At 45.6% G+C, this 15,233-nt stretch overlaps 1 protein-coding gene across 18 annotated transcripts in view; it reads right to left on the reverse strand.

Moving 5' to 3' along the window:
- Positions 1–3,673: 3,673 nt before the first annotated feature.
- Positions 3,674–15,233, reverse strand: part of TRAF3IP2 (TRAF3 interacting protein 2) — a 40,395-nt gene continuing 28,835 nt past the window's right edge. For 9 of the 18 annotated variants that reach the window (XM_008514800.2, XM_070559304.1, XM_070559291.1 and 6 more), the window contains 4 exons: positions 11,562–11,630; positions 10,330–10,446; positions 6,656–6,730; positions 3,674–4,242 (listed from right to left, as the gene is read on the reverse strand). In XM_008514800.2, the coding sequence (XP_008513022.1) occupies positions 4,096–4,242; positions 6,656–6,730; positions 10,330–10,446; positions 11,562–11,630 (408 nt within the window). In that variant the 3' untranslated portion in view covers positions 3,674–4,095. The remainder of the gene's footprint in view (positions 4,243–6,655; positions 6,731–10,329; positions 10,447–11,561; positions 11,631–15,233) is intronic. The other 9 variants (XM_008514804.2, XM_070559298.1, XM_070559302.1 and 6 more) reach the window with 3 other exon arrangements.

Below are 15,233 nucleotides of genomic sequence, written 5' to 3' on the forward strand. Positions count from 1 at the left end.
CAGCCTTCCCCCACTGGAAGGAGAGTTAGCATGACCCATTTCTCCGTCCGAAAGGTAATGCAGATATTTCAAACAGCCGTGTATCATTCTAACGAGTGCCACTCTTGTAGAATCAGAAGTCTGAGGGAAAAATGAATACCACAGTATTTAAAAATAAAATCCTGTTTCACTGTTGTTTGTTTTGGAGATTGGTCAAACCAAAATAAAAGAAATTGATCTAGTAGCAGGTTTTGCCTGTAAGCTTCAGGTGGGTGTCAAGATCTTTTAAAATGTGCCTTGGTTTCATATAATACTGGTATAAAATAAATATGCCAAACTACTTCAGGAGAGTCACACTTCATATAATCACAGTAATAATTAATTCCCCAGAGGATTTCCCACAGAACAAGTTGCAACATGATCATTTAATCCTCCAGCCACCAGAGGACAGGGATGCATCTTCCTGAGGGCCTCCTACTTTCATGAGGCTCAGTTTACCTCCGGGAGATGCTGGGTCATTTGCTGAACAAATCTACCATCAAAAGCCAGGAAGCTTTCTAGGTTCACCAAATAAATGCCTGCAGACTGGAAACCAGGATACCTGGGTTCTAGTCCTGGGGTGAACGTCGACAAACCATGGTTTCCATGGGCCCCACTTTTCTCGTGCATAAAACAAAACTGCAGAGGGGCGTGATTTCTGGGGTCCTTTCCAGACTGCAAATTCCATGACAGAAATAAATGAGACGAGAATTAAATTGATTCCAGTGCTTTCTTTCTTCCTTTCTGGTTTTTGTTGTTTATTTGGTTGGTGGGCTCATATAGCGCCATTTGTCTTGAAAAATAGTGCATAATTCTTCAGGGTGAGAGGCATTTCTTCTTTGTGGTATTTTCCCACAGTCGAACCTTCCTTCCCTTTTCATTTGTCACTAGGAGGTGGGTCTCCTGATTCTTTTTGGTTCATTAAGAAGAAACAGAAAGATCCTGTGTTTTGAGAGACTCTTTCTGGATCATTTCCCAATGATCATAGGACTTTGCAATCCATTTGGCAAAGGTGATGGTGACAATGGGGTGTTTGGCAAAGTGGTTGAGGTGGTTGATGAAGTGGCTGAGGTTAAGAAAAATGCTCTTGGCAAAACATCATGAAACAAGGTCCGGAATGTTCAAAATGGAGACCTTGCCTCCCCTTGCTGAAATGACTCTGAGAAAAACTCCATCTTTAAATAGGTGTTTTATTTAAGAGGAAAAAAGAAAAGGGGATCAACAATAATTTTTCTGAGCACTGAGCTGAGAAATAGCTAGTCTAATACTTTCATTGTAGCCATGAGCTGAGATGTCTTTGAATAATATAGAAGTTAAACAGGTGGATTTTTTTTTCTTTTTTTTTTTTTTTGGTGAGGAAGATTGGCCCTGAACTAACATCTGTTGCCAATCTTTCTCTTTTTCTTTTTTTCTCCCCAAAGCCTCAGTATTTAGTTGTAAATCCTAGTTGTAGGCCATTCTAGTTCTTCTGTGTGGGATGCCACCACAGCATGGCTTGATGAACGGTGTGCAGGTCCACACCCAGGATCCGAAACAGTGAACCTGAGCCACTGAAGTGGAGCATGCAAATTTAACCACTACACCACTGGGACGGCCCCCTAAACAGGCAGATATTTTGAAACCAGTCGCTGAAATTAAAAATTACATTTTAAAGTTTAAGTTAGTCACTAAATATTAGACAAGAATCTCACCTTGCCTTCTGCACACCTCATTCCTAATGTCACTTTAGGTCTGAATAAAGCCTGAGGCTCAGAGGTTTTTCTGAGTCAGCCCTACCCCACTTCCACCCCCAAAATATCTGCAGATGAGTGCATGAGGACCAGGATAACATCTAAATAAACCGGGTGTTAATCTCAGTGTCAGTGCCCTAAAATAGTTGTTAAAATTCCTTTGATGTTCGTGGTCATCAGATTTCATAGAATTTTCAGGGGTCAGACTTTCATCGCTTGGCCAGGTGTCGTGTGTGTGTGTGTGTGTGTGTGTGTGTGTGTGTGTGTTTGTGGTATCTGTGTACTTTTTGGTTTTTATGTTGCTACCAGTGCTACCAGCTGTAACACTTTGCTGACTCTTTGCGGAACACCAGGGACCTTCCCTCGTCGGCCGCCTGGGGTAGGAAGAGTCACTGAGAGCTCAGGACAGGTCTCTGAAGGGAGAAGGGGTCATAACATCCCGTTGTTAAACCTTTGCAAACCAGAAACATTTCAGAGCAGTAATTGCTGATGTTATTTTATTTACAGTTGTGTGAATCCTTAATGATAGTGTCACCTCTAAAAAACATAGTAAAAAAAGAGGAAGAAGAGTTGAAGTTTGCGTTTGGGCTATTTTTCAGGCATTTCAAGTTAATCAGACAAGAAAAACTACCAGGTCTCAAATGTTCCAGAGCTAGAGATACTTGAGATAGAGTCTTATAAATGAGTACTTAAGGTATACTAGCTTTTCTTTTCTTTTTTTTTCTTTAAAACAAAGACATCCACCTTACCCAGTAGATATCTAGGTTATAATGTAAACAAAACTAACGTTCTTTGCAATTCATTAGTAAGGTTTCTTCTTTAGAGTTGATAAGTATTTGTCTTTTCCCTATGGTGACGTGCAAGGGTTGAACCAACTCATAGCACAACTGAGCCTTGTTTAAGAGGTTAAGTAGACAGATAAGAGAAAGCGGGAGCTCTCACTCCCCAGAAGTCTTCATATTGGCTTACTCTCTCGGGCCGTGAAATATATGGGTATGTTTGTGTATTCCTTTTTTCTTGAGATCAGACCAGCAAGATATATTTCTAAAATTATTAATGTAAGGATGAAGATATTAAAAAAGAAGAAGAAAATGTCTCTGTTAAGAAAAATGTAGTTTTGGGGCTGGCCCCGTGGCCGAGTGGTTAAGTTCGCGCGCTCTGCTGCAGGCGGCCCAGTGTTTCGTTAGTTCGAATCCTGGGCGCGGACATGGCACTGCTCATCAGACCACGCTGAGGCAGCGTCCCACATGCCACAACTAGGAGAACCCACAACGAAGAATACACAACTATGTACCGGGGGGCTTTGGGGAGAAAAAGGAAAAAATAAAAAAATCTTTAAAAAAAAAAAAAGAAAAAGAAAAATGTAGTTTTATCCCCTGGGAGACATAATTATGAAAACTCAGTCATTCCTTAAAAGAGTATTTACAGTTTAGGTCCTAGACCTTAAACCTTTGAGGATCATCCGAGATACTTTCTGTCCATGTCATTTTATAAACGAGTCCCCAGAATTTCAGAACAGTGACAGGACTTGCTTGAGCCACACAGCGAGTTAGTGGTAGAACCAAGACTAGCACACAGGTCTCTCAAACCACAGTTCTAGCCTGCCTTATGTATTCCCTGTCATTTCATACGAAACACAAATATTTTTACATATATAGTCAGACCCTATTTAGAATCTTTTTGAATCATGGTTGTGTGCCATACAAAGTTGTTTTTTTAAAAATTTCTACTGCAAGAATAAAGCTTTCAAGATTATGTTAAAAGGGACTGTTTAAATATCTGGCTTTAATCCTTTAATACAGAGTAGTCTGTTACATTTATCTAATATTATATCTAAGCAGCTTTATTAAAGTCCCTGGAAGAACCGCCCATATCATTATGAATTAGTACGTATCCATCTCCCTTGAGATAAGTGAAACTCAATCTTACAAAAGAGTAAACATTTTATTATTTGTACATGAATCAGTTTGGTCTGAGGACACACAAGCATCTGGCTAACTCATAAAAGTAGCCTTAAGCAATGGGAGAGTGGGGTCATTTACATTTATTGCAACATCACTTATATTATCTACTTGCTAAGCACCGAGAGGCCCCAAATGGACACGTCGGACTGCTAGGAGGAACATGCAGTGAGTTTCAGAAGCAGGGAATGCAGAGCAGCCACGGCCTCCGTTTCAAAGACAGGGTCAGTGAGGTCCCAGGAGGGAGAGTGCTCTGCAGAACAGGTTTTCTGGGGTAGGAGGGCCCCTCTGAGAGGGACTGAAAACAAACAGCCTCAGCTAGAGGCGTGCTTGTCAGAACAGGGCCCCAGACGTGGCGTGGCCCGGTGATCTGGGGATGGAAGGTGTCACAAGGGTACCACTTGAAGGGTGGGCAGAGGCCCCCGGGGAGGAGCCACATACTCTTCCTCTCTGAGCAGCCGCAGCAGGATGTTCTTTTTATTCCTGGGCCAGCTGTAGACGTGAGTGTTCTGAAGCCAGGTGGGCACATGTTCCTGTGGGAGAGAGAATGACAGGAGCAAAGGCCATTGGAGAAAAATCTGGATTCCAGATCCCAGGCTCAATTCCCAAACATCTCCGGCTCTCCCTATCCTGGGAGTTGTCTATTTTGCTTTTGGAAGAGTGAGCACGTGAAATGCTCTTGGCTTCGGGTGCAAGCTGCGTATCTCATCATGGAAACCACATGTGCACAGCATTTTCTGTCAGTCTCCCAGGCTACCTGCCCTTTGCATTTCAACGTGCTTTTCACCACCCTCACATAAAAGGGGTAGGACAGAGGTCACGCAGAGAGATGTGAATTCCCCTGTGGCTTCACAAGAAGTATGCCGAGGCTATGGGCTTAATCTAATTCATCATCCTTTCATTCCAGCCACGGGGCTGGCCTGCAGTAGAAGGAGCCCCCCAGATCTCAGTTATCAGGCACAAGCAGAAACCGTAAGCCTGGGATCGTGGGGGTGCAGTTTCAGACTGCCCTCAGGGAGTGGACATTCTGTTGGGGAAAGGCATAATGAAGAAGTAAAATGTATACTGTGTTCGATGGTGATACGTGCTGTGGAGAAAAATAAAACAGAGAAAGGGGCTAGGGAGTGCCAGGGCAGGGAAGAAAGGTTTGCAGTTCTAAATAGGGTACTTAGGAAAAGCCTCACTAACGAAAATGGGCAAAGACCTGAAAGAGCAGAGAGAGCGGGCTTCAGGGACACGTGGGTCCAGGCAGATAGAAGAGCCAGGGCAAAGGCCCTGTGGTGGGAGCATTCCTGGTCTGTTCAAGGAGCAACAAGGCCAGTGTGGCTAGAGAAGAGTGAGGAGGTCTGAAGGTAGAGGGGGCTGTGTCAGATAGGGCCTGGTAGGTTTACTCTGAGGACACAGGACTCCTTTGGGGACTGCAGGATGAGCTGAGAAGTAGCACCTGCTATATGTCAGGCATCCTGCTGGGTACTGATGATACCCAAATGAAAACGACACAGGTACCGCCTTGAGCTCACAGTCTTATCATGGAGTCAAAATGTAAAGAAATTACTTTCTAGGCAATGGTGTCCCAAGGGGGCAGGCAGTGGGAACAGTCTGCCCGAGCACAGGCAACAAGGGGATTGCCTGAAGAAGTTTTAAAAACAATAAAACCAATGAAAAATTGGTCTGCTTTTTCTATCACCATAATGCAGGAATTCTAAACAATTACTCCCAGCACCCCCACCCCAACCACATACCACTGACTCAAGGTACTATAATTAAGAGCTCCCAAGAGAGGGACAATTCAATACCTCGGCATGGGGGAAGAGAGGTCCGGAGAGGCCAGAGAGATTGGGTGATAGAAGAATAAGCAAGAGTTCACGAGACAGACAAGTCAGGGAAGGGCATTGCAAGTAGAGGGAATAGAAAGTGCAAAGGCACAGAAACATGAAAGAACATGGTGTGTCTGAGGGCATGCCGAAATAGTCCAGTATGATGAGATGGTAGAGTCGTCTGTGCACAGGGTGATAAGAGGGAAGGCAGACCAAGTAGGCAGAATTCTCTTCTAAGGAGCCTCATACGTCATTCTAAGAAAGGTGGATATCATCTTGTAGTCAGTGGGAAACCACCAAAAAATGTCTAAGCTGGAGAGAGATAGATCAGATCTACATTTTTGATTTCCTCTTTGACGGTAGAGAAGAGGATGCTAGTACAAGGTAAAGATGAGACGGGGAGACCAGTAAGGAGATCTTCCAGTGATGCAAAGGCATACTGTTGTGCAGGTTGTGAACTATACAAGCCTGCATGTCTCATTCACATAAATGGGACTCCCTCATTCAGGGCGGAAGTCTCAATGCAGTCCTGACATCTAGGGCTCCTCCAGGGTGAAGCCTGAGCTCATGGGGCTGTGGTCTGACTCTCAAGACATTTGCTACACCACTGCCTTCCCTTCGCAAAGCCTGGCATGTGGCCTCAGATGCTTTTGCCCCCATTCCCCAAACCTGCTGGCATGCCCTCTGGTGCAAAACCCCTCGTATGAACCCCAGCAAGGTTCACTCTGGTGACTGTGTAGATTTAATTCCTGTATTCTACAGCTTTGAGAGCTGAACTGTGCAACAAAATACTTCCGTGGAACAGCCAGTAAAAACCCTACACATCTTGACTTTTATGTACAAGAGATAAGAAGTATCAGATGAACAGTCTCTTTTTCTCTGAGTTAAAACACAAACTACTTCTTTGTGTGTAATGGCTATTTGAACAATTAGGACCACGATGGTCTCTCAGATATCGCTGTGAAACCTTCCTGATGGTGCTGCTCAACTGAGTGGTACAACTCGTTGATCTTTCTGGTAACAGTTATCTTCTTGAAGGGTTGATAAAGAGTTGACAAGCCTTTCCACTTAGAATCCCAGATGGTAAGCAAACCAAAAGCTTGAGTTATAAGCTTTTCTGTTTGTTTACCTTCTTAGCATTTGGGAAGAGCACAGGGATGAATCTGAAATTCATGCTTCCTTGATTTATGAACTCAATCTGCATCTGGAACAGAACAAATTTGAAGGTTTAATTTCGGGAATGAGGATCAAGAGTTAATGGTACCCACCATCATGCACGCCCACACGGTATTTTTATTCTGATTTCCTTATTTGAGTGCCACACACTTGTAGTTTTAAGCTTTCCCCCTTACACTCCTATGCCATTCACTCATTCATCAACCAGGTATTGAAGACCTATTAAAAGTCACACTCTGTGCTAGAGGATTCAAGGATTAGGATACCTTCCAACATGTGCTAAGTTGGCTCACATCAGCCCACAAAAGCCAGTTGTGTGCATTTCTTCCCAGTTCTGTGTTCAGTGACTTCATATTAGTAGCTTGAAATTGGCCATGGTGAGAATATGTATACCATGGAAATGCGCAAATGCTACAAATCAGGAATTTTTTTTTTAGAACCAGTTTACCAGAACACCACGGATACAATCCTTATCCTCACTAGGCCAGCAGTTTAGTGAGGAGGCAGAAAAGTAAATGACCAGCCACCGTGCAGTACGAACAGTAGGAACAAACTGCTGAGGCAGTCCCAAAATGAGGTCCATCTATTCTACCCCAGTGGTTTGAAGGAGTTACAAGGGAGGTGTCGTTTGGATACTGAACGAAAAGAATTTGGTCAGGCAGGGCAAAATGGGGGTGGGGGAAGGACATTCTCAGGAGAGGAGACAGCATGAGCAAATGTCCAGAGGTGAGAAAGTATGTGAGTGGGCTTTGGACCAGCTAGTAATGCACTGCAGCCAGAGCACAGGACAGGCTTGGGAGGGACGGGGAGCGGGGCTGGGGGTCCGATTGTGAAGAGCTCTGTCCACCAAGCTTTAGGTTCCCCACACCAGTCCCAGCTTGCTCAGACACTGCGCTGGCCCAAAAAGATTTAGCTGCCAAGAACTGTATCAAAACCAGAATTTTAAATATGAGGGGATTTAGAGTCTTCCAAATCCTGTGACCAGCACAAAGCTTTCAGGCCTCTGATGACAAGGAGATGAGGAATTATGTGCGCCCAACTGTTTCACCTTCCGATTGATTTTTATAGCCAAGAAGTCTTCCTCGTGCATGGGAATAAAAACAGAATGGAGAAGAAAGTGACAGTGGTGACGAGTGGTTATTGAAATCACCATAGAAACCCCCTCCTAAACACACACTCTTAGACATTTACAAATACACACACACACATAATCACAGTACACACAAATCCTCCACAAGGTGTTTTCTCAGAACCACCTCCCTTTAAGAACCAGAAGACAGGGCTGGCCCAGTGGCCTAGTGGTTAAGTTTGGCATGCTCCACTTTGGCAGCCCAGGTTTGGTTCCCAGGTGCGGACCTATACCACTCGTCCGTGGCCATGCTATGGGCGGCAACCCACATGCAAAATAGAGGAAGATTGGCACAGATGTTCACTCAGGGCAAATCTTCCTCAGCAAGAAAAAAAAAAAATCAGACGACAACACCAAAAGCATATTTTAAAATGCCCCAGGTACTGTGCAACAAAAAGCACCAGTCACACCCATACAAATACATGAAAGGAAGGGCAGAGAGCTCATAAGTTAAAAGTAGAGAACTGGATTTCATTTCTGACTTCCAGAACACTGTATACTGTAAAATTTTGCTTGTCCACTAAGCTACCCAATGCGTTGAGAGGCCAGCCAGCAGCAGTGCATTTTTTATTTTCTCTCCTATTTCCAGATGTTGGCCCTCTAAGAAGTCATTAGCTCTATGATGCAGTTACTCATGAGAGTGAGTAACTCTTCACTCACTCTGTCCTGGAGCTTTCTGCTTCCTGGAGGGGACCAGGAAGTCAGCCAGGTGGGCAGTAAGGCACTTCTGTGTCTGGCCTCTTCACCCACTTCAGTGATGAAGAAGGGTCTAAGACATCATCGCCCTAGGAAACCGAGTTTGGAGACAATCTGGCTCATGGCTGAGCAGTCAGACAAGCTCTGAGGCTGAGCTGCGTATTATTGCCTGGCATTGCCACACACCAGCAGAGCTTGACAGGTTTCCTCAGGAACTGGCAGGGACCTGGAGCCCTTCCCACACACCAGCTGTCAGCTCCCGGGACTGGCAGGTTCCTAGAGATGCAGGCAGGACATCGAGTGCTTTGGGTCCATGCGACATGCAGCTGACAGCCAAGGGATGGCAGCACCCAGAGCCAGCCATGACCTTTTAGGGCAGAAATGGTACCTTTTCTGGGCCAAGCCCATGGCTATGAGAATGGAATGGGAGAGACACTATCTCTTGACCTCTCAGCTTTACTCTTTGACCTCACCATCTTACCTCGGCTTTTACTTTGGGTTGGTTCTGAGCTCAAATAAGTGGTCAATACTTGGCAGAAGAGGAGACAGAGACCCTAAAGACCCAGATGGGGAGCACTCCCCAACCCACCCCCCCACTTTTGTCCTGTGCTCCTGATCCACAAGACAGACCTGGCTTTAAGTCAGCTTCCCCTGAGGTAAAGCTCATGTCCCTCGACTGCCTGACTGCCTCCTGCCTTGTGCTGCTCCCTTATTCCATCTGGGCCACTTGTGCTTCTAGCTCCTTTATGCCCATTCCAGGTGCCTTCTCTGCTTGTGGAATGTTACAGCTGAAATGGAGCTCACAAGTCCTAGTCCAGTGATTTTCAAGCCTTTGTAAATCTCAGAATCCTTGGTAAACAAACAAGCCTAAAAGGCAGACCACCCCCACCCCCAGCACACATGGGCATCCATTAGGGTCTCCACAGGAGAGTTTGAAAATCACAAATCTAGTCGGGCATCCAGGTGAAGCAGGAACACGCTCCACAGCGTCTCTACAATCATGGAAAGTAGGAAGACTGCTAGCCCATAAAACAGCCAGTTCCAGGGCTGGGTGATATTTTCAGTCAGAATGCTCTATCAGATGCTGAGTAAGTCTGCCTCCCTATAAATTTCTCCCCTGGTTTTAATGTGACCAGGCCCCATAGTTTGGCTGAGGCAGTGGACTCTTGCTCATCTATCACGAGCTAAGAACAACCCCTTCCCTTGTCTGAGCATCAGATGTGTGCCATATACTTCACACCTATTATTTCATTTAATCTTCACAACAACACTGTAAGTATTAGTGTATTTAAATGTTTTATGAATAGGGACGTGAGGCACAAAGAGGTTTAAGCAGTCGGCCCATGGTCACACAACATATACGTGGGGAAGCTGGATGTGAACCAAGTCTTTCTGACACAAGAGCACGTGTCCGTTTCACTGTGCTTCTCTGCCCCTCTGAAAAGGCAGGGGACAGAATATGACACAGAGGCAGGGGCCTGCTCTCCTCACAGCCTTGTCTCCAGCCCCTCCTAGGACTTCATATTTGTTGGTAAACAACCAAGCCAGCGGAGCGCTGCCTTCCAGAATCTTGGAACTTAGAGATGATGGATTAATCTCCCCTTGTTACTGATAGGAATAGAGTCCCAGAGCTCCGGTGACTTGCCCAATGTCCCAAAGGTAGATGGAGCCGGAACCAACATCCCCCTCTCCTGCCTGAGGTTCTTCGCCCATCTTCATGCCACCCTCAGCGGGTCTCTAGTGAAGAAGGCAGAGCTCATCTCCAAGGGGCGGCAAGGTGCTGGGGTTCCCTCAGCACTCACCATTCGATGAATGTATTTAGTATGTAAGCCATGCTCATCCTCGTCCAGCTGCGACTCAGCGCCTTCCACATCCTGTTTGTATTTGGGGCTGATTGCTACGATTATCATCACTGTCTTCTGTTAATGAGAGGGAGAAAGCGTGTTTATGGAAGTGTAAAGTGTGGTCCATTTGGTGAAGGCAGACTGGGAGCTGGCCAGCAGGATTGTAAGCATTCTCTGACATACTCGAGGATGGAGGGCTGGGCTCCTTCTCTGTGGAAAGTGAAAGGCCCCCACTCAGGCAGACTCCTGTCTCTCCTTCTCCCCTCTGAGTCCCTCCCCGGCCCCCTTCAAACACGCAGAGCAAATGGCTCCGACAGGGGCTCTCCTAAATGGATGCGGTTTTACCCACCATTTTCCACAACCATCACTAATAAACGTCTAATGAGAGCCGGAATCACTAAGTGATTCTGCATCCTGGTAAAAAGGCTCTGCAACACCCGCGATGAAAAACCCCTTCCCTCTCTCCCTCCCTCCGGCCGCCGGATCTAAGCTGTCAGTTACTGCACTCCTGACTGCCCTGCTTGCCACTGTGCGTGTTAGCACAGTCAGGCGCAACAGACCCTTCAGCACAAAGGAAACATCAGGCTGCAGACAAAAGGACAAGCCGCAAAACCCCAGCCTGCTGAGACTGTCCCCCCGCCGCTCCCTCCGAAAGAAGCGGCCGAAGCGGCCGACACGGCCACGCTGGCAGCAATCAGTTTCTATCTTGTTAAAGCACAAAGTGTCACAGTGGCCAGTATAGATTCTGTCAGTGGAAAACAAATCACAGAGCTGCAAGGGGGGCGCCTGGGGGTGGTGTGCCGCGTGGCCTGCGAGGCTGCCTGGAAACCTCTGCAGCCCTATCCTACCAAACACTTGGGGTGGCCTCAGATTAAATTGAATTCGCCGGTCCATCCCCACTCCCCGCCTTCATTTCCTCCTTTCCTATTCTGGTCAAAAAATTGTTTGCTCTGATTGTTATCAACCACCTGTGTCTGGTTTGACTGTTATTTCCTGCCCGGGCATGTCCAGGAGGGCGACCCCATCCTTCCTCTCCAGGCCTCAGCACAGCTGCCAACAAGGGAGGCTTTGTTGCGACTTTCTCAGCTTTGGGCTTGGTGGCCATGCCTCTGCTTCTTTCCTGAAATAACTTCGCAAGCTAATTGTCTTTCTCACCAGAAAACAAGCTCAGAATTTTGGAATGTACTTACATCCCTAAGGTAGCGTTCCATCCACTTAATGATATCAATGCCTCGGATTCTATCCTCAAATATGTCAATCTACAAGAAAAAGATGTGGGAGGTGGCTCTTAATGAGAAGCTTTCTCCAGACGCTGAGCAAGAAAAAAAACACAAGAAAACATATACATCTAAAACTGAAAAAGGGACCAATGCTTTTTGCAGGGAGGCGCATGTAAATCTAAAGAACAAAATACAATTTTCTTAAAATGTTCCCAGTTTCAACGTTAGTCGGCATTGAAGTATTAAATATCCATAATTAGGATATAGTGGTACACATTAAAATGTATTTTTGGCTACACAGTAATTATGTTTTAAAAATCGGAGAGACATAGTAGACCACCAAGTTGGATGTAAGCCGGCAATATACATACTATATACCACACTATGTATATATCTGTAATTTGAGAGGCACACGTGATTCTGGAACATTTTAATGGATGCGTGACGTGCAAATACTGAGATACAATTGTAGTGCATTACTTGCACGAGCCAGGTCATTATTATGGTATTATGTCCAGTTTCGATCCATACCTTTAAAAAAAGATTGCATGAAACTTGGAGCGAATCCAAGGAACAGTCACAAAAACAATTACGGAGATGGTGGGGGAAAGGTTCATGATGAAAGTCAAGGAGGAGAACTCGTAGGCCTGGAAAAGACTGATATTAAATATCAAGTCTTTGAAGGGGAGAAAAACCAGTTGTTTTCTATTTTACAGAAGACCAAATAAGAAGGCCTTTCTTGGGCTCAGGCTTGTCCTGCAGCCAGAGAGTAGAGTGTGTGTGTCCAAGGTGCTCTTGATTGGAAGAGGGATTATGTACTGAGATAGGTGACAGGGAGAGTGTCCTTGAGGAGGGGCTGTTTGGTTCAGCCACACTACTCCCAGACCAATTGTCCTAAATGTCACTCTGCCAAGTCCCACACTCAGGAAGCTTTCCACACCATCTGCAATGCACTTTGCCTCTTTTCCCCACACGCCCTGTCTACTTTACTCCCCACACTGGCACCCCTGCACCTGAAAGCACAGCGCAAACCCCCTGTTCTGTGACTCCTCCCCACACACTGACGTCCTCTTCACCTCACCTAACCCTACCCCCTTGTGACCACTAGTGGTACTGGACGCTTAACACATTATCATAACATTCTTTCATTTGCTAACTGTCTCCTTTATGTCCGCCTTCTCTCTTCAGCCTGGTTCTAAGCTTCCTATGGAACAAGATGGTGCCTCGTGTCCACCGAACTGTCAGATACGAACAGTACATAATACAAGTTTACAATATGTTTCTTTACTGATGGGACATCAAAAATGGAGTGGATTTCCTTTGGGTTGTTGATTCCTGCTTTAAAATGTGTGATGGCCAATGACTTCCTGGGGTAACCTTGAGGAAGCTTTTGTATCTCTCTGTGACTGCATCAGTGCTCCATTTCTGTTGTATAAGATGGAAGCAGTATAGTGTGAGGGTTGAGAAGAGACAGATGATGTGGCTCTACTCTCAGTTCCACTATTGGCTTCTGCACTTCCCACTTGCATGACTTTGGAAATGTTACTGAAACTCTCAAAGTCTTATTATCTTCATTTGTAATATATGGCTAACAAGCCTACTTCCTATTGTGGTTGTGAGGATTAAAATGAGTTAACATGGAAAAGGCATATCCTAATGCCAGGCATGAAGTAAGTACTCGATAAATGATCATTATTATTATTATCCCAGCACCTAAATTATTCTCTGTTAGGTGGACATTCTGGGAGGCACAATGTGCTGGTTATCTTCCATTTGTCTCTCCAGACTTCTACTAAAATCCATAGCTCCTGGCAAGCCAACTTCTCCACATAGCTGCTGTTACGGGCTGAATTATGTCCCTCCCAAGTTCGTATGTTGAAGTCTTAACCCCCAGTGCCTCAGAATGTGACTGTATTTGGAGATAGGGCCTTTAAAGAGATAATTAAGGTAAAATGAGGTCATACAGGGCCCTTATCAAATATGATTGGGGTCCTTATAAGAGGAGATTCGGAGACACAGAGGAAAGTCCAGGCAGAGGGAGAAGATGGGTATCTACAAGCCAAGGAAGAGGCCTCAGACTGAAACCAACCCGGCTGAAACCTTGATCTTGGACTTGTAGGCTCCAGAACTATGAGGAAATAAATTTCTGTTGTTTGAGCCCCCCAGCCTGTGGAACTTTATGGCAGCTCTAGCCAACGAATACAGCCTCCTCTTCGGGCTGCAGTAACCACCGTTCGCTGGCCCCTTTAGACCTCGGGGTGCTAGCAACAACCTGCTTTTGTTAGTCCCAGGCTATTGCACTATTCTCGGTGGATTCCCTAAAACTTACCTAGAGCTTTGAAATAGTCCCTTCGTTAAACTCTCCTTAAAGTACCCATTCAGTTTTTTTCTCCACTAAGGGGATCTTGCTGTATCAGTATAGTAACTTAGCTGTCCAGGACGGTGCTCCGAGATTCTACCACGAGGCTTCATAGTGATGAGGGGTCAAGGACAGATTTAGATTCTGTCTAAGCAGCTGCTGATTGTTAAGGTCACAAAAACCTGTCTTCCTCTCCAGTAGCAGTCAGTATACTTTTTTTTTTTTCGAGGAAGATTAGCCCTGAGCTAACTACTGCCAATCCTCCTCTTTTTGCTGAGGAAGACTGGCCCTGAGCTAACATCCATGCCCATCTTTCTCTACTTTATATGTGGGACGCCTACCACAGCATGGCTTTTGCCAAGCAGTGCCATATCCATACCCGGGATCCGAACCGGCGAACCCCAGGCTGCCAAGAAGCAGAACGTGCAAACTTAACTGCTGTGCCACCAGGCCGGCCCCTCAGTATACTTATTTAGAAATGACCAACAGTAAGATCTTTTCTAAATGTTGGCCTTATGTCCTGTAATTTTATTTTATGTCATGGTTACCACAGTGCTTTCTTATTCCAGAAATGAGAAATTGAAATGTTGGTCATGATATAGTCATGAAGTTGGAGTGTATAAATTGTATTCTTTTTTTAAAACTTCCAGACACTCCCATTTTTAAAAAAAAAAAAAATTACAGAATAAGGGAAAAATTCAAATAAAAACTCCTGTTAAATAATGCTAAATAATCTTTAAAATGGACCTTTAGTCACTAAGTGTTTCCCTCTTTATCCTTCAACATTCCTATTTGTAGACATTTCCCTTAATTATTCACCACTCTCTAGAATTTGCTGTCACTAAATACCCAGAGGTGGGATCTGGGAAGGAAAAGAAGTGGTCTCAATGTTAAGGAAAGCCAGCTCTCCGAGCAGCCCCCTGTGGTATTTTCTTTATCCCAAAGAAAAACTTACGTGGCTTTGAGCTGTGCTGTGTCAAGGCACTGCAGGGGGACTTGAGAAGTGTGCGCTTCCTGAGAGTTCTTGGGCCAGGATCCCAGTGAACCGCAGGGCTGGGTTGTCTGCCTCCCCTAGAACCCGACCAGAGCAGCCGAGAACCCGGCCTCGCAGCCCCGGCCTGCATTAAGGTGTGGAACGGCAGCTGTGCATGGGGGGCACCCAGGCTGCAGGCTTCTCCTTCCAACCCCACAGGCCAGTGCGGACCGAAAGGACCGTGCAAAATAAGCAGGTGATGCGGGGAAGCCTGCAGCCATCTGCATCACCAGAAGCACAACCAAAGCAG

The sequence above is a fragment of the Equus przewalskii genome, chromosome 9, assembly GCF_037783145.1.
Source record: "Equus przewalskii isolate Varuska chromosome 9, EquPr2, whole genome shotgun sequence".
NCBI lineage: Eukaryota > Metazoa > Chordata > Mammalia > Perissodactyla > Equidae > Equus > Equus przewalskii.